This window comes from Leptodactylus fuscus, chromosome 2 (genome assembly GCF_031893055.1).
Source record: "Leptodactylus fuscus isolate aLepFus1 chromosome 2, aLepFus1.hap2, whole genome shotgun sequence".
NCBI classification, from domain to species: Eukaryota; Metazoa; Chordata; class Amphibia; order Anura; family Leptodactylidae; genus Leptodactylus; species Leptodactylus fuscus.
Genome location: NC_134266.1, coordinates 75,088,836 through 75,112,056, shown reverse-complemented (window position 1 = coordinate 75,112,056; position 23,221 = coordinate 75,088,836). Strand labels below are relative to the sequence as shown.

The 23,221-nt window shown below is 41.7% G+C and overlaps 1 protein-coding gene across 1 annotated transcript; it reads left to right on the top strand.

Moving 5' to 3' along the window:
- Positions 1-30: 30 nt before the first annotated feature.
- SLC35A5 (solute carrier family 35 member A5) lies at positions 31-22,985 on the top strand. The gene is made up of 7 exons (XM_075264024.1): positions 31-143; positions 3,831-3,986; positions 15,060-15,158; positions 17,277-17,410; positions 18,998-19,065; positions 20,586-21,333; positions 22,295-22,985. The coding sequence occupies exons 2-7, from the start codon at positions 3,857-3,859 to the stop codon at positions 22,361-22,363; spliced, it is 1,248 nt and encodes a 415-aa protein (XP_075120125.1). The 5' UTR covers positions 31-143; positions 3,831-3,856; the 3' UTR covers positions 22,364-22,985.
- The last annotated feature ends 236 nt before the right edge of the window (positions 22,986-23,221 follow it).

The window sequence follows — 23,221 nt, the reverse complement described above, 5'->3', positions numbered from 1 at the left end:
CGAGGCTTGGAACGCATGACGTCAGAACCCGGTTGCTGTAGGTGTGTGAGGCTGTTTGAGTGGAGTTGTGCGGTGAGATGTGTGCCAGTGTGCCTGTGACGTGTCCCTGCCCTGGTGTCAGCTCGTTGGTAGTCACTCCTCAGGTAAGTGATAGGATGCTGCCTACAACTGGCAGTGTAAAGAAGCTCAGCATGACCACAACATGGCGCACATGGGGGCAGTAGAAGACGTGAACTTCTGCCATCTGCACATAGTTGGGATCATCCTGGACTAGATCTCATCTCACGTGATGGCTTTATGTTTGCTCTTTTCAGTTGTTTTGTTAATTCCCATATACCTGGATCCTATAAAGTCTGCACCGTATGTTTTCTATTACAAAATAACATGATAAAGTATCCAAAATATGTAATTGCATATACAATGATCATTCTTCTAGGAAAAAAAACCCTAAAAAATCCATTGTAGCGCTATAGGAAGAATAAAACATGTTTTAGATTAATAAAAAATTATATATTTATATTAAAAAAAAAAGTTTGGCACAAAAATCAGATTTGGTTAGAAACTAAAATCCAAGGATGACAATTTGGGGTGTCGCCCTGTCTACAACTCTGAGTGCCCATAAACTAATATCAGGCATACTAGGAGGTGTAGTTGCCATAGCACTAAAACAATCATAAGAATATTCTGTACAATTACAGTTATACTGTACAAATTATAGCATATTGTTTATTTATTATGCTTACTTATATAGCGCCATCATATTCCGCAGCGCTTTACAGATATTGTCAGTATATACAATGTAACCAGTTATAACCCTCCTTGTATCTAGCAACAACACAATGTCCAGGCATCACAAGGTAGACATATGTACCCAAAGCCTAAAACAAAATAAAAACTGTATATACACATTCATACTTCTCTTATGTATATTGATCTCCTATCTCTGCAATTCACCATCCAGTCTGCTCTGATCAGACACCAGCTTCATATTTTTTTTTTCGTTGGTCACTATTAATACACCAATATGCCTTAGCACAGCATGACATGAGCTAGAGCCATTGCCATCTCTGTCTATTGGGGGTTAGTGTAATTAACTGTCAGAGTCTAACATAAGAAACCATAAATGTGTAGATGGGTAGTAATCCTCTCCATTGTCTAATCTTCAGCAGTAACTTTCATAGGAGTGTTTGATTCCTCTATACAGAGCCTTTGTAGTACAGTCCTTCATAAAGAAATTTCTGATTTGAGTTTTGGGCAGAGAGGCGTTTAAAGATAACTTTTCACCACCTCCTTAAGGGGTTGCCCAGGAAAAAATGAACGACTTGTTTAAGTTTTAAATAGGCTGGGGCAGTCAATAAATAAATAAATTGATACTATTCTTTTCACTGTGCTCCAGTGATTCTTTGCAAAGTCCTTTTTCTAGGTCTCGTGTTGACATGTGACTGAAGTCTCAGCCACTCTTGACCGCTGAAGCTAATCAGCAGCCTTGGCAACGGGCAGGCGATGTCACTACCTGTGATATCATGGGTCTCTTCCTGAGGCCTGCTCAGCGGCTTCTGTGGAAGGGATCTGTAACATTACAGCCAGTGAACAGTTTCACTTTAAAGGGGCTCCATCATTGGGAAAAGTCATTTTTAACTAACCACATCCTTGCATAGGCTTTAGAAATGCTATTCCACACCTACCTTTAGTATTTAGACTGCCTCACTGGTTTCTGAATAAGTCCGTTTTTTATTCATATGCTAATTAGACTGGTGCACGATGCATAGTGCACCCCCTTTGCTATTGTTTCCTATGGGAGTGTACAGCACAGGCTGCTGCTGTTGATGATTCCTCTGCTTCCTGTTTGCACACACACATAGGAAATAATAGCAGAGACGAGTGCTGCTGGGAACTTCCTGTGCTGGCTGGAAGCTAATTAGCATATCAATAAAAAAAGGACTTATTCTGAAACCACTGTTGCAATCTACATACTAAAGGTAGGTGTGGAATAGCATTTCTAAAGGCTATGCAAGGATGTGATTAGTTAAAAATGACTTTTCCCAATGATAGAGCCCCTTTAAGAGGATGCTGGAGCAGATGGACCGGAATGCGCCTGGACAACCTCATTAAGGTCCAGTTCTTTGCATAAATGGGTGCTGCTCCACTCCTTCTCAGTTGGAATTTATTCTCTAGTTCCTATTGTTCCCAAGCAATTGGGGAAGTTAGTTTTTGTGCCTGTAATGGTAATTAGTCTTTCTACTAATGGTGGGCGGGTGGTCCCACGCATGAACAGACAACGTATAAAAAAAAAATTTGCGATTTTTCAGTAGTTGATACCTTTTTTAATGGCTAACTAAACATGATGACAGATTGCAAGCTTTTGAGGCTCTAGGCCAGTGATGGCGAACCTATGGCACGCGTGCCAGAGAGGGCACGCAGAGCCCTCCATGCTGGCACGCGTGCGGTCGCCCGGATCGCTCACCAACAGGGAATCCGGTACAGGATTCCCCGTTGATGAGCGATCACTGCCTTCAGTTGTATGTGCAAATGCACATACAGCTGAAAGCTGTCAGGGTAGGCCGCGGATCGCGCGACCGTGGCCTACACTGGCTGCAGAGTTTGACCTCTGCCCCGACGCGGGCGCGATGATGTCATCAGCACCGCCAGTGACAAGAAGGTGGATGCCGGCGGCTCTTCAGGGGTGAGTATGAGAGTGGCTTACTGTGTATATGATGTTGGGGGGAGCGCTTATAATACTTGGTGGGGTGTATGATACTGGGGGGGAGTGTATAATACTGGTGGGGCTTATAATACTGGGGGGAGTGTATAATACTGGGGGGAGTGTATAATACTGAGGGGGCTTATAATACTGGGGGGAGTGTATAATACTGGGGGGGCTTATAATACTGGGGGGAGTGTATAATACTGAGGGGGCTTATAATACTGGGGGAGTGTATAATACTGGGGGGGCTTATAATACTGGGGTGGCTTATAATACTGGGGGGTGTACTAAAGAGCATATAATACTGGGGGGGGGGCTATTTATAAGCACACAATACTGTGTGTGGATGCCACTGTGGAGCATATAATCCTGTGGGGGGGACACCTACTGCGGAGCATATAACACTGGGGGGCTACTGTGGTACTGTGGAGAATATAATATTGTGTGGTGGGCCCACTGCAGAGCATATAATACTGTCTGGGGTCCCCTCACTATTTATATCACACAGTATCTGTTTTATAGCAGACGTGATATTAGTACAGGATGTAAGAATATTACACGGTAACTATAAAACAGATCCTGTGCGATGTAAATAGTGAAAATTAATTGTTCAAAGTACCAAATGCCGAGACCTTTACATTTCAGTACAACGTTGTTTGTATTATTGAAAGCTCTGTAAAGCCCCACATGACTGTAATTTTTGGTCAGTAACTGTCCGCAATTGTGGATCCGCATAGTATTAAGTCTATATTGTCGTGTTGGCACTCCGCGAAAATTTTGTGGGTTTTGGGTTGCAGTTTGGGCACTCGGTCTCTAAAAGGTTCGCCATCACTGCTCTAGGCCTATTCCTCAGACAAGGTATGTGATTCTGACACTCCCTGAACAGTGTCAGAGAGTTCTGAGTCACACCCGCTTGCAATACTAAGGTTCCTATTCTCCTCAAACTGACCAAGCAATATGTGGCTCCCTAAGATCAGCATGGTGTTGGGTAAGCTACTGATACCAAACTGTAGTCCGTCTTCCCAGTGCCTGTAAAGCCCATTAAAAATGAATGCATGTATACACATATGCGTCAATAATCTATATTCACCCATTGTCCTCTTATGCAACATTTATGTGTTAATAGGAAATGCTGGACTAATACTGACTACAATGAGGTGCAAGACCTGTATAAAATCGTCATGGTTCTCCAGATCCAACCTGCACACCTTTCTGCTGGGGTTTACTTTTGTCGGCCTTGGGTCAAGCCGTGTCCTTTTGGTGAAATTCTCCGCTAATGAAGGTTGGTGGACTTCATTTCTTAAAATATTTTGGTGAATTAGTAGTTACCACAACAATCTTATAGATGTGCAGCCGTTTGTGCCAAAATGAACCACTTTGTACATTTTCTGACCTGCTTAACGCTTTGGAATAAGTAGACGTAGTAGGGCCGGGATCATGCAGGCTGGGGTGGAGATGTCTCAGTCCACAGTTCTGACACATCTGCCCCGGATACACAATGCCCCAGTTTTAAGAAATTTTCATCATTGTCTACACTATGTGCAGTTCAAAGGATGTATGCTGTAAACTTACAAGCCTAGAGTTTAGATTTTTATAGTAAAGCCCAGAATCCTCATTTTCATATTATGATAGTATTGTAGGTGCAATATTGGGGTAAAAGCACTTGTGTGATTTTGGGGAGCAACATCAATAGTTTTAAAGGGAGTCTATCACCAGAGTAAAGTATATTAAACCAGCACCATTAGATAGGTCAGACTCAAAGGTAACACTGAAGGTAACACTATGAAAATTTGTACCTGTGTTGCATAGAGATTAGTCTATTTCAGAATATGCAAATGAGCAATCTGAAGCTCCGAGGGCAGTTTCATTGCTCCAAACTACTGCACCCCATGCTCCTCTAATATGCCCTACTTCCACCCGCATTTCTTTGAGCGAAAGAACCAGGCAAGATTTCAGCTTGGCTGCCCCTCAAAGAAGAGACGGTGTAAGGAAGGTAATCCTGGGCGGTATGGGTTATTATAGTTTGGAACAACGGAGTCTCCCTCCGTGCTCTAGACTGTTCTATTGCATGCTCTGAAATAAATCAATATCCAGGCAATGGAGGCATGCATTTTTTTGGAGGAAAAGGGCATTACATTCAGGGAATCTTGATCTAACTAACTGTGTTGCTGTTTTAATATGTTTCACCCTGGTGACAGACGACCTTTAATTTCTAGTAAGAAGGAGTAGAAAATAATACAGACCATTCGACTGCTAGATTTCTCAAGACGTAGAACAAGTTGGCAACCTAGCTATAGTCATTTCAGACAGCCACAAACGAGATCTTGGGATTTCGAGGATAACGCAGTAGTAACTCAAACATGAATATTTATGTGTTTAAATATATATATATATATATATATATATATATATATATATATATATATATATATATATATATACATATACATACACACACCGTGTATACGCGCGTATAAGCTGACTTTTTCAGCACAGTTGTGCTGAAAAAGTCTGCCTCTGCTCATATTTGAATCATTACGGTAATACCGTAGTTACAGACACGGGGGCGGGTGCCGGGCCGCAGCATCGCCATGCTCCTGGCAGAAGTACCGTAAGTACTTCTGTAGTTTGAGATGAACAGCATTGCCATGGCGATGCTGCAGGCCCGCCAACCGCCCCAGTGTCTGTATGCCGGGTCTGTAACTACAGTAGCTGTAATTTGTAGTGGTCTGTAGCTATAATAGCGCCGCTCTGCTCCAGAGCGGTCGCCATTGCAATCGGCACCTCCACTGTAACTCTTACACTGGTAATGCCGGAGTTCCTGAGCACTGGAGTTAAAGTGGAGATGCCCTCCGCTGCGGGGAAGCGGCCGGCGCCGCCATGCCCCTGGAGAGAGGAGGGAGCAGGTGTGACTGCTCTCTCAAATGTGGCCCTGAAGTGTTGAGGTAGATCCCTGGCCGCAGGAGCACGTACCTGAAGGTAGACCTTGGCTGCCGGACCTGAAGGGGAACTGCAGCCGGCAGAAGCGCTGAGGGGAAATCCAGGCAGCCGAGTCTGCCGAGTCTTCAGGTCTGGCGGCCGAGGTTCTCCTTCCGGTCCGCCCCTCAGTGCTCCTGCCGGGGATTCCCATCAGCGCCTCTGTAAAGGCTCCCTGGCTGCAGTGCTTTTCTTTTGCAGGCTGCTCTATGCAGCCTACAAAAGAAATGACGATTTTTGCAATGCATTAGCATTGTAATGCATTGCATTAGTGATCAGACCCCCTGGGGTTCAAGACCCCTAGGGGGTCTGATAAATGCAAACTTTTTTTTTTTTTTTTTTTTTCTTTTTTTTTTTTTCTTTTTTTTTTTTTCTTTTTTTTTTTATTTTACTTTAAAAAAAAAAAAAAAGTATAAAATATTCAAATCACCCCCTTTTCCCTAGAACACATATAAAATTAATACTGTGAAACACATACATGTTAGGTATCCCTGTGTCCGAAAACACCCGCTCTGCATACCTATAAATATATTTTTCCTGTACAGTAAACGTCGTAGCTGGAAAAAAAAAAGTTGTCTAACTGCCCCTTCCCTGAGACTGTTTTTTGTTCCCCCCCACTTGGAATTCAGTCTGACTATAGCCAAGCTAAATATAGGGTATCTGCAGTGCTCCTATTCCGTTGCCAAGGGGTTAATAGGAGCACTGCAGATACCCTATATTCAGCCAGGCTGAATTCCAAATGGGGGGGAAAAAACCCAGTCCTCAAGCTCAGGGAAGGGGCAGACAGACAACCAAAACACCCATTCCCCTTCCCCAGAACCCAGCAACTACTGCACCCAAAAACTCCGACCATTTTAATTTTTGAAATATTCCAGTAGCTGCTGCATTTCCACCCTAGGTTTATACTCGAGTCAATAAGTTTTCCCAGTTTTTTGTGGTAAAATTAGGGGCCTCGGCTTATATTCGGGTCGGCTTATACTCAAGTATATATGGTATATATGTTATGCTTTGATGAAAAACTGCATTATTGCGAAGTGTTGGAAGGTGTTTCCCCAATGTGCCAGGTGTCTTATCTCAGTATGTTAAAAAAAGAAAAATATAAATGATTTTTATTGTATTTAATAATATCACAAAAGCTTAGCAAAAGCTGAGGATTAATTGTTTGAACCGATTAAGGTTGTTTAAGGAGGACCTATTTTCACTCTTGACAAGTGTATTTTAGTAAGTTCTTGCATTTTCCATGCAGTCATTCAAGAGCAACCTTTCTTAGAACCTATGCATTATATCTCTGTTCTTCCTAGAGATGTATTAAATGGACAGTTGGTGCTATTGCTCCCCTTGTCTGTGGGATTGTCCTTACACCACCTGGCAGTGTTAGCACTTATTGGGGAGTTTATGGATTGTCTGTAGACAAGGGGACTTTTTACACCCATTTCACAATTTATGTATACATTTTCAAATAGAATCACAGAGGAAAAACACAACTCTTCAATTTTCAGTAATGGAGACTACAAACCTTTACTAAGACTGCCACATAACACTATTGTCTGCATAGCAGTTCCTTAGTGTATATCTTATGCTCTCCATTTTGCTGCATAGTTACGAAAAACCCTTGGGAATGTTTCTGTATATTTCCTGCATTTGCTTTTTACATTCATCTTCACACAGCAGCACACTGGCCAAGAGATTACCGTAATAGTGTTGCCTTGTACACATGGAGCCCTTGGTTTATTATATCCAGTAAGGATAATATCTGCATAATACTTTGAATGGGATTTTTTTGGTTGCTCCAATCTCTTTCCACACACCAAACACATACTGACAGATTGCTTTGGCCTTAAAGGGGTTGTACCACAAATTAAACTTATCCACAGTTTCAGGGTCTGAGCATTGGGTTCCTTGTTTCCCCGTGGAATGCGCTCTGCCCCTCTATTCAACTCTGAGATGGCCTAGTGCATTACTTGACTTCTCCCCTCTGCAGTCTGATAGAGGTGAATGGAGCTGTAGCATCCGACCACTGTGACCTACTTTAGTCACAAGAATGGAGGGATCCTACATTCGCTTGCCCGTCTCAATGGAGTGGCAATTGAGCATATATGGTGACGCTCATGAAAAGTTGAAATGTCTACAGGGTCTTGCTGGGGAGTCTGTTCCATGACTGTGTAAGCCTTTATACATAATGTCTTATTAGTTTTTCTTACTGGTAATAATCACATTATGGCTGAAACACATTTTACATTTGTCTCTCAGGCTGTGAGTGTGTTAAATAGCATATCCATTATTTATACTGTTCTGCCATAATGCCAGGAGTAACTGTATAATAGTAAACAAATAGTTGAGAAAAGCCCAAGTGACCATAATATAGGAGATCCAGGAACACTGACTGTAAATATAGGAAAAATACATGTAGCTAAACACAAGAAAAACAATCTATGATCACAGTCAGTAAAACCACTTGCTGTCTATAAATAGCACCCTTAGCACTGACATCCCACCTGATGAAGGTCCTAGAGAGACTGGTCCTGACACACCTACGCCCCCTAGTGAGCTCCGCTCTGGACCCCCTCCAGTTTGCCTATCGGCTAGGCATTGGGGTAGATGACATCATCATCTACCTTCCTCACAGAGCTCTGTCTCACCTGGAGAAACCCGGGAACACGATGAGAATAATGTTCTTTGACTTCTCCAGTGCTTTCAACACCATTCAGCCAGGGCTATTGAGGGAGAAGCTGAACCTTGGTGGAGTGGACCATCACCTGTCCAACCAGATCCTAGACTACCTGACAAACCGCCCTCAGTATATGAGAGGACTGCATGTCTGACACTGTGATCTGTAGTACGGGGGCACCACAAGGTACAGTTCTTGCCCCATTTCTCTGCACACTGTACACTGCTGACTTTAGGCACAACTCCTCCAGCTGTTACTTACAGAAGTACTCCAATGACTCTGCTATAGTAGGCCTTATCACTGATGGCGGCGATAGGGAATACAGAGACTTAAACCGGGATTTTGTTGAATGGTGCCAGCGGAACCAGCTCAGGATTAATGCTGGGAAGACCAAGGAGATGGTGGTGGACTTTAGTAAATGGAGAAGTGCTCCGTCCCAGGTGGAGATCCAGGGGACATGCATTGAGATAGTCAGGACCTATAAGTATCTGGGTGTGCTCCTCAATAATAAACTAGACTGGGCTGATCACCTGGAGGCGCTGCACAGAAAGGGCCACAGCAGACTCTACCTGCTCAGGAGGCTGAGGACCTTTGGAATCCAGGGGCCACTTGTTAGGGCCTTTTTCAACTCTGTGGTTGCTTCAGCCATCTTTTTCGGTGTGGCCTGCTGGGGGAGCAGTATATCAACCAGGGACAGAAATAGACTTGACAGGCTGATCAGGAAGGCCAGCTCTGTCCTGGGGAGTCCCTTGGACCCAGTACAGGTGGTGGGTGACAGAAGGATACTGTCCGTGGTGGCCTCCATGCGGGAGAACAAATCCCACCCCATGTATGAGACCTTGATGGCACTTGGCAGCACTATAAGTGACTGTCTGCTTCACCCCAAATGTGAGAAGGAGCGCTATCGCAGGTCCTTCCTTCCAACCGCGACCAGGCTGTATAATCTACATCAGACCAAGCGAAGATCATTCTGCAGAGAAAACTGAATGATTATGATTATGAAGTCTTCCTTCTTTCTTCCTCTGTTCCTTAGCTGCTATGGACTCCTAGTATATCTTCTCTTCTCAGCATATGTGTGTCTACGTCTGTAATATATTACTGTGTATTATCCTGTATCTGTATTACTATGCTGCTGTAACAGCAATTTCCCCACTGTGGGACTATTAAAGGATTATCTGATCTGATCTAAATAATATCCCATCTATAACCATGTAGAAGTGGTTACAAGTACATACCGTAGAAGACGTCTCTTACATTGTAAAGATAATCCTTTAATAATCCCACCATGGGGAAATTTCAGTGTTAAAACAGCATAGTAATACAGATACAGGATAATAAACAGAAATATATTACAGAAGGAGATACACATAAACTGAGAAAAATACTAGGAATCCATAGCAGCTAAGGAAGAAAAATAAAGAAAGAAGTCTGATGTAGATTGGGAGGAAGGACCTCCAATAGCGCTCCTTCTCGCACTTCGGGTTGCAGCAGTCGGTCACTTACAGTGCTGCCAAGTGTTGTGAAGGTCTTATACATGGGGTGGGATTTATTCTCCCGTATGGAGCTCACCACGGATGGTGTCCTTCTGTCACCCACCACCTGTACTGGGTCAACGGCGCGCCCCAGGACAGAGCTGTGTGGTTTGCAAAATTTTCAGTCCTTTTTAACAGAGCATCAGTTTGCAGATATGTTGTGAGGAGAATCAACCCCTCCCATCTCCATTCATTGCATTAAGAGGAAAAAACAACCACCCCTAGACTCGCTGTCTTTCATGATGCTTCTATCTTGCATTGTACTTCCCTGGTAACCAAGGAGTGAACTGCAAATTAGCTAGAAAGGAGGATACCTAGTAACAGACTCTTTAGGGAGGTTTTTCATACAGAAAGCAGCCATGTTTTTAATCGCATGCTCTATTCGGAGAGTTTGCTTGGTGACTTCCCCCATGAACAGAATACCGAACGCATTAAAAAGTGATTAGCAAAGAAACCACATGGACCTCATAGGCTATAATGGGGTCTCTGTTTTTTCTGTGCGGTGTCTGCATGAATCATGCGTAGAGAATAGTGCTGCTTAAAGTACTTTTCTCTACGCATGATTTGTGCGCAAAACATATGAACCCCATTATAGTTACATATAGATGAGGTTGGATAAAGACATCAGTCCATTAAGTCCATCTCATAACCCTACAATCTCTACAGTGTTGACCCAGAGGAAGGCAAAAAACCCCATGAGGCTTGTGAGGTCTGTGTGGTTTCTTTGCTAACTGCTTTTTAATGCGTTCAGTATTCCGTTAAGGGGGTCCCCAAGCGGATTCCCCAAATGGAATACTGAACTCTGATGTGAACCAGGTCTGAAAGGAACAAGCCTTTTGGAAAAAAAATAACCTTTCCTTTGTGTGCAGGAGGCTTTAAACCTTTCTGAAGCTTGGTGGTTGAAACTGCTATGGTCTTCTCCAGTGCTATAATTTGGTTCAGCTATATTTATCTAAAACTATTCCTTGTACAGAAATTGGTTCACCTTCCTGATTGGGAAAGTGCTTGTTATGTTGCTGGTTTTGGGGCACAAGGAGCCCCCTGAACACGGGCTGAACACGCTTTGCTATATTGAGCCGCCATCATGTTAGGCACTGTATAAGACTAAGTTTCCTCTGTAGTGATGCACTTGTAGCTTATGTACATGAGCCCTTTGACTTGCCTGATGAAGATTATATAGGTAATGACCCTTGACACTGTCAGTAGGTATATACTGTATGTGTGTGGTGTAGTTTGGGCTTGAACGCTTCTGCGGCTCTGCAGTACTTGTCGTTTCCTTAGTAACTTTTCTCTGCTAACCTTAATGGCAGTGCTTTATTGTGCCGCCAAACAATACAAGCCGTCATCTATGTACACTCTGGATGTACATTCACAACCATGTCCTTTCACAGACTTTTTTTTTTTTTTGTAGGACCTTTATTTTAATAAATAGTCATTGAAGATCTCGGCCAAAAGACCTAAAATAACATTATTAATGTTATATATAAAGGGGTTGTCCAGACTAGGCATGGACTTCTGTTAAGCTAGAAAAAAACCCCTAACAAATAAAAAAAAAAAAAACCTCTACTGAAAAAAGCGAATGGTGACTATTCTGACTCAACTGTACCCCATTTATTCTCTATTGTAATGGATTGTTAATGGTACGTTTTCATTTCTATAGAGTTACAATGACTTTTTTTATATATATATATATATATATATATATATATATATATATATATATATATATATATATATATTTTTTTTTTTTTTTTTTTCTTTTTGGCAAGTCACTTTTATTCAGAATTGTCCTTGATTGTATTCTTGAGGGTACTTGACTAAGAAGTCGTGAGCGGCACTGGTTTACAATTACAAAGTGTGACCAGTAGATGGCACTAGACACTCGGAGCTGCCATAGCCGTCGCAAACTGCAAACCGTTTACATTTTTATTTTTTAATTGACCGCTATTTAACTATTTGTACTTAGAAGGGTTTTCACTTTTTTTTTTTTTTTTTTTGCTATTGTCTGGTGAGGGGTTTGCTGAATGTTTTTTAATATACTTTTATTAACCAATTGTTCATTCTTTTAGTAGTAGCGTTTTTAAGGAGATCTGTTCATGTCCGCCCAGCATTGCCAGAGTATACAGAGACTTCAAACAACTGTATATCCAATTTTATACCCCCTATACTGCAGATTATGAAAATCACAGTCCTGAATGTGTTTCATTGTGTTTTTTACTCTGTTTCTGTTTTATCTAGAGCTGAAAAATCTCTTTAACATATCAAAGCTGAGACCCCAAATGACAATCACTTTTCTAGATACAGCAGTTTGAGCTGACCAATTGAGGTGAGCAATTGCTGTATCTCTGCATACGAACAACACAAAGGTGAATACGGGATGTATCTAGCAGCGCTTACGCTAGGTTCACACCAGCGTTTGGGTTGCCATCGTCTGGGTCCGCATGGGGACCAGAAAGACAGAGATGCTGTGCGCTTAAAAAGTGGTTAACCGCACACCCTATTAGCTTTAAGAAGGACTTGTCTCCTTGCAGGACTTTCCCCTCAGCTGATTTTAGGCCGAAAAATACGAAAAAACAACTAAAGGCAAACAAATTTTAGATGATAATCCAAAAAAATTAATATAGAACATGGACAATGGAATCATCATACGTAAAAAAATGATTTATTTGAAAATATTAAAAAACATTGATACAACAGTGCAGAGACATAAACATATACATATAAGGGGACCAATGCTACCTGTCAAAGAACATACGTGGTAGTTGAAAAAATGTAAGGAACGCCCTTCTGACTGTTAAGAGCTATGGTACCGGGACTGCTACGGTACCGGGACCGATAGCTCTTTACCTGGGGCACAGATCGGGAAAGCCGACAGTGCGCTGAATTCACTGTTGGCTTTCCAGCAATATATAGAACTGCCTGTGCCCAAACCTATGAAAGGTCCTCTTTAAGAAAGGCTATTATTCCCCTACCTTTAGATGTCTTCTCCGCGCTGCCGTTCCTTTAGATATCCCAGTTTTCATCCATATGCTAATAAGTTCTCTCACAGCACTGGGGGCGATCTCCAGCACTCAAACAGTACTGAGGATGTCCCCAATGCTATGAGAAAACTATCTAGCAACCGCCTTCTTCTTGTTGATTGTCATGTCGTCTTCAAAAAGCGCCGACCTCACATGTGGGAGAGGCCACAGAAAAATGGCCAAAAGGCATGTGCAGTGGGCGCGGTCGGCCATTTTCCTGTGGCCAAACAGGAAAGAAGAGGCAAAGGTGGCAAACAGAAGAAGGCGGCGCGGGAGAGTTTTCTCGCAGCACTGGTCCTACCCCAACTTCTTTGAAATGTGTTGCTACCATCTATTTGTAAATGCGTTATATTTTTCAAAAGAATTGGATGTCTAACTTTCCCCCGTCTGATGTTTTCAGTTGTGAATAAAATATGGTTGTGAGATTTCCAAATCATTGCATTTTTGTTTTCTTTACGTTTTTCACAGTGTCCAAACATTTTTGGAATTGGGGCAGCTTTTGAAAAAAATTTTTTTATTAGTTTATATAATATTATTATATTATCATTAGTATAGTATATATAATAAAATTCTGCTCACAGAACTGCCTTATACTAGTTGGAAATCACTGTCTATACACAGTAGAATATAGTATAGCCCTTGGAGAAGTCCGCCATGTGTAATGCATCCGTTATCTGGCATCCTTCATGTGACTTTGCACGGCAACATGGCATCTATCATATGCCTTGCACACAAAGACAATCATCATTATGTGATTCTTGACATTCAGTAAACAGTCTCACTTATTATCCATGTCATAACATTACTGCCTATCTCTAGGTGATTTTTAAATGGTTGTCTGTCTATAGATCAGCAGACATGATGCTATACTGTAGTAATACTGTATATACTCCGACATATGATGAGATGCTGTAGTAATGCTACATTTGTTTTTGGTACACTACTGTTCACCTTAGAGATATCTGGACACTTGTAATTGAATACTAGGGGTCACATGACTAACACTCTCTCCCAAGGGATGTATTCCTAGGGACTAACCTGTGAGCTGTACTGCTTTTGTTTTGTGTGTGTGTGAGTTATATTCTGTATTAGGTCTTATGCACATGACTGTATTTTCCAGCACACATCTGTCTTTATCCTCCATGTTCTGTCCAGTTCAGTGCTACATATAAAGCAGCCCTGCTCACTGCTATGTAATGTTCTCCATGTTGCTGTGAAGGCTACTTCTGGGTTCCACTACTTTAAGCCTTTGCTGTGCTGTGACTTTATATGAGCTGAATTGCAGGCAAAATCTGTTCCGAAATTACAGCGATTTATGTATGCCTGGATTATAATTGACGTCTGTGATTATGTTGAATTGCATGCATAGAAGTACCATATTGAGCTCTATGGATGCAAGCAACTTATCCTTTTTTCTTTTTTGGAAGGGGCAGCTCAAGCTGTATATTGTAGGTTTATATTGGTGTCCTGTGCATTGTATTACTTACATATTTATTGTATCACTACAGGCTATTAGGTTTGGGTGTTTTATGAATATTTTATCCTGACACTGAATAATGACTTGCGCCTTCTTTACGCCCACCACGCTCTGCACAGGGCTGAGATTATATCTCCATCCTGTATGAAGCTCCATATTATACAGAGCTTGATCATGGTCATTGATTTATTGGTTGGCTTTTGTTATCTATTTATTTCTCGTTCTGTGTGGAAATTAATAGATTAAGGCCAGGGACTCACGGACCGGGAAAAATCGCGCTGTTTTACAGTACTTGCAAAGTGGATGGGATTCATGCCCACTTTGTCCCCAGCACGGTTTTGGAAATCATAGCATGTCTATTATATCTATGGAAACGCCGGCATATTTCCCGTAGATTTAATGTTAACAGAGTCCGCGGAGGAAAACTCTGTGAACTTTTTGTCCAAAGTGCTGCGGGAAGAACCCTGATTTGTTCCTGCATTAGCGCTGCGTATAGTCCCTTGGGGCTTTAGCCTAAAGGTACATTTTTAGCAGATGTCTTTTGGGTGGGGAGAATCTTTGCCCAGCACTGTATTCTTATTTTCGGTTTACTTATCCTGAAATAAGTGTTAAACTATAAATATGGTGCATGGGTCCTTAATATCAAACTTTTATAATCCTAATGTAGATTTGTATTTTGCAGATAATACATACGACTATGTTCCAGCCACAGTAAACGTGTGCGCCGAGGCTGTCAAGCTCCTATTTTGTATGTTGATGGCCTTCCGAGTCATTGTGAAAGGTAAGTTGTATGCTGCATTTTCCGCTGAGAGATTTCAATACATTAGTGTACACCTCATTTGTAGTCTGGCAGCTGTGACTACAGGTGTCATTGGTTTATTTGTGCTCTTGTCAGAATACTGTTTTATATTTTAATCTATTTTATTAAATTTTCAAATAAAACAATAACACAGAATAAAGTCGGCGCTTCTCAATGCAGCAAGTTGTTGCCACAAACACAATGCAACGAAGCATGTGACATTAAAAACTGAATAATAGACCTTCAGAATTTACAAAGGAACGGCACATTGTCAGCAAGTCACATAAGGTAGGAATGATAAAAAGCATTCACACCATGGAAGACTGAAAACTAAGGCATCGGTAACCAAATCAAGAGGAGGGGGAGGAGAAGGAAGGAAGTGCAAGATAAAGGAAAAGGGTGGAGAGGACTTAAAGGAAAAGAGTAGGAGTGGACGGTGGAAATGAGAAAAGTATATTGTGCAGCTCTTGGATGAAAGGTGTAAGATGTCAGAGGTCTGGAATTGTATTGAGGAAGGAAATCGCACTGAATATGTTGAAGACTTGGAGCTCTCATAATAGCAATGCAAAGATTCAACCCATCTGATACTCTGTACAAAAATGGTTAATGATGAAGGACACTTGATTGAATACAGTCTTAGTCCAGTAATGGATGTTTCTATCAAGCCTGATGGGTAAGCACAGACCCATGTAGAGAGTAGCATACACGGTACTGTGCTTATCCTAGGCCTCACCTGTTTAGATGCCTACCCCCATGATTGGACACGCATATCCAAGACTGTTATCTGATTGGTGGGGTCCAACACTTGACACCCCCATTAGCTAACTTCTCTTGCATCTGTGCACTGGATATATAAAGTGGACCATCAGGTTACAAAGCCCTCCGGATACATTAATTTCAACATGCAGTGATCTTTTCTGGGCCATTGTAACTTGAAATGGGACTTGTCTGGAGGGTCCAACAAATCCGTATACACATCCAAATGGTAAACCCCTGTGATAGGTGAGCGGCTGACCTGTAGAATGTCTCTACATCATAGTACAGTACTACATATTCTGTACCGTATTTTCCGGACTATAAGGCGCACATAAAATACTTCGATTTCCTCAGAAATCGAAAGTGCGCCTTATAGTCCGGTGCGCCTTATATAAGGCTTGAAGCGAACGGCACGCTCGCATAGAAATGAATGGACGTAGCCGGCACGCAGGGGGTTAAGTGCGCCTGCTACGTCCAAGCGGAAGTACCAGGTGCATCCATTCATTTCTATGGCGCGTGCTGTTCGGATCGGCTGATCCGAACAGTACTCGCTCATCTCTATGTATAATGATTTGCTAGATCTATATTTGATATTTCTCTAATCTTCCTTTTTCTTCTTAGTTTTGGTGACATGATGGGTTCTGTGGAATCAATTACTTTCAACTTACAATAGTCATATCTAAATCATTAAATATTGTAACTTAAGGCATCACTGTACAGTGGATGGAGCCAGAAGTAGTTGGCTGCGTATTGGCAGTGCTGGAGTAATGCAACTTGACACCCATTCACTTGAAGTAGATGGGAATATCCAGGGACAATCTGCTTTTGGCTCTGTCCACTGTGTAGTTCTGGTATCCAGGTGATGTGTTTGGGTTCTGGGTGTCCAGTAACATATTGATGGCTTGAGGATCAATAAAAAATGCCTGTTACGGCCCTATAGTATTATTGTTGGTAATACACGGGACTACTGAATCTCCTGGTATTATATGAAACAAGATGACAAATCTGCAGCATCACTCCCTTACACTTGACTGTGTTTGACTTAATTTGACCTTCTTTACCACCACCATATATCCAGTAATACATGATATACATGAAACCAGTGCTTCGCATAAGCCTTAAAAAAAATTGTTTATTATAAAAGGTAGCCATTGTTTCGTAGGGTAATATGATTATTATCTTCTATGATGTAACATCGAAAGTTCCAAGTTTTATTTGATGCACTAAAGCTTTGGATTTCATTTTGATGTCTAGAGTTATATAGTTTTACTGTATGTGTTCCATCCTGACCTCATTACATTGCAGGATGATCGTGATATTTATATATTTTTATGCATTTTTCAGAAAGGCGATCCTTGCGATGCTCTTCTTGTTTTACGGTGAAGGAATTCTGCCGCTATATTAAATGGGCTGTGCCTGCATTTCTCTACTTTTTAGACAATCTGATTATTTTCTATGTCCTGACTTATCTGCAGCCAGTAAGTGACATTTATATTTACAAAATATCATATCTAATGTATACATCATATGGAGAATTAGTATACACTCTATAAGTATTAGTATTGGGTTATTCAACTAATTTCTACGTCTTTTTTCGGTGACGTATAGTGTTATCTGTTTCTTCCCCTTTTTAATATTTAATAGCAGAAATTGCTACTAAAAAACTTTTTTAAATAGTTTTTCCTCTCTACTACAGTAATTTTAATGTTGTATGGGGTTGTCAGGGGTGGAGGTAGAACCTGTAATAAGGGTGTTTTATTGACATTATTTTATTTATTTACATTGTGTCCCCATAAGGTCATAATAGACTTCTTGGGACATCTCATTGTTTTTGGTTTTTTTTTGTAGGTGGCAGGAGAGCTGATTTTCCCTGACACTGCGGCTGGTATATTTAGCCCCAGTTGCAGGAGGAATACAGTCTCCTGCACATTACTGTAGAGCTGATCTGGGTCCTGTAAGATCCAGCAGCTCTAATCCCGGCAGATCAGGTGACCTCCTGGGTCAGTGGGGAGCCGCATCATGGCAGTGCCCATGGTTGTGTATAGCTGTGTTATTGAGCGCTTTGTACACAGCGATGATGAAGGCAGGGATGGTAATAAACCATCCTTGCCTTCTCTATGGGAGCATTCCGGCTGTAGTCTCTCACACACAGCTGGCTCCCCGTTTCAGCAGCGGCACAATTTTGTGCTGCTGCTGAAACCTGCAAGGATGTACCGGTACGTCCTTGCAGAAAAAGAGAGGGACCCTCTGGATGTATGTAGTCTATGGGCGGTCCGAAAGAAAAAGGTCTGTTAGTGCTATTAATGGGTTAATAAGTACACCCATATACCTTTCAGTGTTTTGAGTGATTTCTGGGTTCTGGCCTAGTATTTTCTGCATTTATTTACATGGTGTAGCTTCCTGCTGCCTTAGCTGATGCAATGCATTCTGGTAGTTTTCGGCTTTCACGCTATCTCCATCTAACTCCTTCCCCTTCCCTCTCTAACGCCCTGAATTCAGCGTACTGTTGACGTTCCCGTTATGTGCCCCAGTGGCTGGAGATATTGTTGCGGTTAATTTCGACACCAATATCTCCACTGTCAAGAGGGCATTCCTGACAGTCTAGCATCATTGCTGGGCTGTGAGGATTGCCCCTTCCCCCGACTGTACTCGTCTTCAGACTTGTTCCTCAGAGTTCAGCATCATTGCTGGGTGATAAGGAACGCCCCCTCTGACAGTACAAGGCCATGTTAGAGCATGTTGATGACACTAGACTGTCAGGAACGCCCTCCTGACACTAGGGAAGAGATCAGTGCGAAATTAACCGCACCCATATCTCCAGTTCCAGGGCACATAATGGGAAAGCCGACAGTGCACTGAATTCACTATAAAACCACATGCACCCGAGGACATGAAAGGTTCTCTTTAAATAGCAGTACTGTTCTTGGTGTTGGGGTGGTTTGTTATAGAAGATAAATGTTTCATGCGGTTTGTCCAAATGATTGGAAATAAAAAATAAAAAAAGAGATTACTATGTTTTTATTTTTGCTCATCTAAATAAAGTTTTGTTTGCGTTCTGTTTTTAGGCCATGGCTGTATTGTTGTCCAATTTTGTTATTATTACGACTGCGTTCTTCTTCAGGATCATATTAAAGTATGTACTAATCATATGTGTGTATTATTCTGATTCTGCACAATTCATATTTGTCCACCTTCTTCCCTTTCCAAAAAAAACACTTAAAGAGGACCTTTCACCATTTTTCCCACAGGCAGTTCTATATACTGCCGGAAAGCTGACAGTGCGCTGAATTCAGCACACTGTCGGCTTTCCCGATCTGTGCCCGGTGTGAAGAGCTTACGGTCCGGTACCGTAGCTCTTCTATGGTCAGAAGGGCGTTTCTGACACTCAGTCAGAGACGTCCTTCTTCACAGCACAGCCAATCGCGCTGTACTGTGAGAGCCGGGAGGAACTCCCCCCTCCCTCCCTGATAATGCTCGTCTATGGACGAGTACTGCGAGCAGAGGGAGGGGGGAGTTCCTCCCGGCTCTCACAGCACAGCACGATTGGCTGTGCTGTGAAGAAGGACATCTCTGGCTAATCGTCAGAAACGCCCTTCTGACCATAGAAGAGCTACGGTACTGGACCGTAAGCTCTTCACACCAGGCCCACATCGGGAAAGCCGACAGTGTGCTGAATTCAGCGCACTGTCAGCTTTCCGGCAGTATATAGAACTGCCTGTGGGCAAAATGGTGAAAGGTCCTCTTTAAAACGTTTCCTTTTAATTGTCACTACATTTGACGTATTGTGTATATTGTTTTGGAGAATCAAAAACGCGTAGTAAAATAAGTCGTCTTTAAAAGGATATTTGGATCTTGGACACTTATGGCATATCCCATGGAAAATGGAGATCCCCAAACCATGTCTCATGGGCTAATGTGTATGGTTTCTCCACTTTCATGACAATAACTGAGCAGGTATGCTCTGCTATGTTAGGCCCGTTCACATCTGCGTTCGGGTTTTCGTTTGGGAAGTCCACTTTGGGGACCCCCTGAATGGAGACCCTAAACGCATTAAAAAGCGGTTACCTAAGGAAATCACACGGACCTCATAGACTATAATGGTGTTTGTGTGGTTTCCTTTTGGTTCTGCAGTGAGAACAGTGCTGCTTGCAGGACTTTTCTCTCCGCATGTTTCTTGTGGAAACCGAGCAGAAACCACACAGACCCCATTATAGTGTATGAGGTCCATGTGGTTTCCATAGGTAACCACTTATTAATGCATTTAGGTTTCCGTTTGGGGGGTCCCCAAGCGGACTCCCCGAACAGAAACCCGAATGCAGATGTGAATATGGCCTCAGTAAATAGAGAGTGGTGCATGCCCTGTTACTTCTCTATCCGAATTGGCCGTGAGATGGGAGTTCTGGAACCCCATTCTCAAGACCGGTTCAGTTCCTGTGGATCTACTGTAGATTCCCATGACGGGAATGTGGGAGGTTCCTTGAGTACTATAGTTTCCTCCCACTGCATTGTAAAATCCTTCCTATTTGATAACCTAAATATCTGTATTTCTTTGTGCTTATTCAAAAAATACTTCAATTTCTAAGGTTTAAAAACTGAAAATTGTAGAAAAGCTGATATATTGTGATTTGTTTTTTTTCTTTATTTTGTTTTCAGACGACACCTTTCTTATGTTCAGTGGGCTTCTCTTATAATACTCTTCCTATCCATAATGGGCCTCACATCCCAGAATGGCACCCACAAAAACGTCTCTGTTCATGACGTTCACCACATTTTCCACTCCAAACCATCCAACAGTTGCATTTTTGTGGCCAAGCCTGATGCCGAGAGCCATGAAGCCAGTAATCCTACAATACAGAGTACACTGAAATCTATCCCCCTTGGATTTGGACACATTCTGATTCTACTGCAGTGTGTTATATCTGCTCTTGCAAATATCTACAATGAGAAAATCCTGAAAGAAGGGGACCAGATTTCTGAGAGCATTTTTATTCAAAACAGCAAACTTTACGTCTTTGGCGTTTTGTTCAATGGACTCACGTTGTCTCTTCACAGTGAGCACTTCGGCAAAATCAAGTCCTGTGGATTTTTTTATGGTCATAATGGATTTTCAATTGCTCTCATTTTTGCAACTGCATTTGTTGGGTTGTCAGTGGCTTTTATACTGAAATTCAGAGACAATATGTTTCACGTCCTCACAGCACAAGTGACAACCGTTATAATTACAGTTGTGTCATTTTTTGTATTCAATTTTAAGCCCTCTCTGGAATTCTTTCTCCAAGCTCCTGTGGTTCTTCTCTCTATATATATTTATAATGCAAGCAGAATAATAGAATCCAAAGGTCCTGCACAACGTGAAAAGTTAAAAATAGTAAATGGAGATGTTTGGGAACGCACTGGTGGTGTAAGTATTTTTTTTCTTCTTCTCCTTTTTTGTTTTAATATATATAAACACTACAGAAATGTTTATACCGGATCTGTATTTTACTTTACTAGGAATAAAATATTTTAATGTATGTTTGAAGCCATATTTATGTCTAATTTCTATTATGTCGCAGCTGTGTGATGTGCAGTCAGGAGAGCCCTCTTTAACATGAGTTTGCCTGTATAATCTGGAGTGCCCCTTTAACAATAGGCTGGATTTGCTGGAAAGCGGAGTGCCCCTTTAGCAGTGGAGTGGCTGTGTAGTCTAAACAGCAGTCTCGCACTGTAGTCTGGACTGCTTCCGATAACTGTGTTCTCTTGTCTGGATCACCCCCATAACATCGGTTTGGCCTTTCCTATATGACAGCTGCATAACTCAATAGTCTGGCATGTGCTTTTACCAGCACTCTGGCTGTACAGTCTGTACTGCTCCCTATGACAGCTGTCTGGCTGTGTAGTCTGGACCTTTACCTATATCGGTAGTCTGTGGAGTCTTTGCTGCTCTTACACCAGCAGGTCTGAACCTTTGTCTATAACAGTAGTCTGGTGGTGTAGTCCATACACCATTCAGGTCTGTACCTGATCAGATTTATGAGGGCTCTCAGAGGCTAAATAATAATGAAATTATTTATAAAATCTGTTCATTTTTAAATTTAACAGGAACGTAGTCACTTAAAAAATAAAAAAAAATCTGTATATGGAGACCTTCAGAGAACAGATAGCAAGGGGAAGAGTAATTGTGCAGAATGAGATATATGTATGTATGTGTGTATGTATATATATCTCCTCTCCAGTCTGTCTGTCTATCTCGATAATGAATTTAGGAGTCAGTTCGGCCAACAGCTTTGTCATGTTTATGTGAGACTTTATTTTTGGGTTCATTTGATCGTTAAAGTTCCAATTTGTGTTTTGCTTTGATTTATTTATTTTTTTACCTGTAGGATGGTGAAGAGCTTGAAAAACTGACCAGAACAAGCGACGACTCAGAGACTGATGAAGACATTTTTTAATGAATATGACGGAGCACAGATCGAAGAAGAAAAAAAATGGAAGCAAAGTTTGATGTACTGTAGATTGGAAAATGGTTTACAAAGATGGACACTTTCTCTAAAAGAACGTTGGTGATAGAAACTTTGCACAAGGTCCATATTGGGCACAGTATTCTAAGAAAAAAAATTTTTTTTGGGTTGAGAAGCATAATGTAAAAAGTAAAATATTGGTATATTATTTAATGTAGAGTATCTTGTCACCTATGATCTGTGTTTTAATGTCATGTCTTTATCCTGAAGCCTCCTTTACAATTCTTTAAAGTCAGTCTCTACCTCTGCTTGGACAAGTCCTAGTTACCAGATCTCTCTATTTTTCAGATTGGGAGCCATCTTGTGATCCGATCACAGCTAAGCTGGTACCACTGGGAACTTCATGAGCATTGGGTGGTGTCAGCTCCAGCCTTTGTCACTGCAGATAGAATTTCAGACATTTATATCTGAGCAACAAATTCTGCTGTAGATCAGGTTTATGAACCAAGCTTTAAAGAAAACCAGTGTAAGGGAAAGTGTTTACACTCATTCTGAATCGCATCCTAGTTGTTGGATGCAAAAAGTAAATGCACCACAATTTCAGTGTAAAAACATGACCCACTAAGGCCCCACTCTGCAGAAACGCAGCTTTTTTTTGTTGTAGAATTTGCTGCGGTTTTTAGAGCCAAAGCCAGATGTGGATTGAGCAGAACATAGAAGTATACGACTTCTTATATATGTCCTATTCCTTTTGTGTCCATTGTTGGCTTTGGCTACGCAACAAAATCTGCAACAAAAAAAGCTGTCTAAAAGGTGAGTAGCATCTCTAGCACCTTCACTTATTAGAAG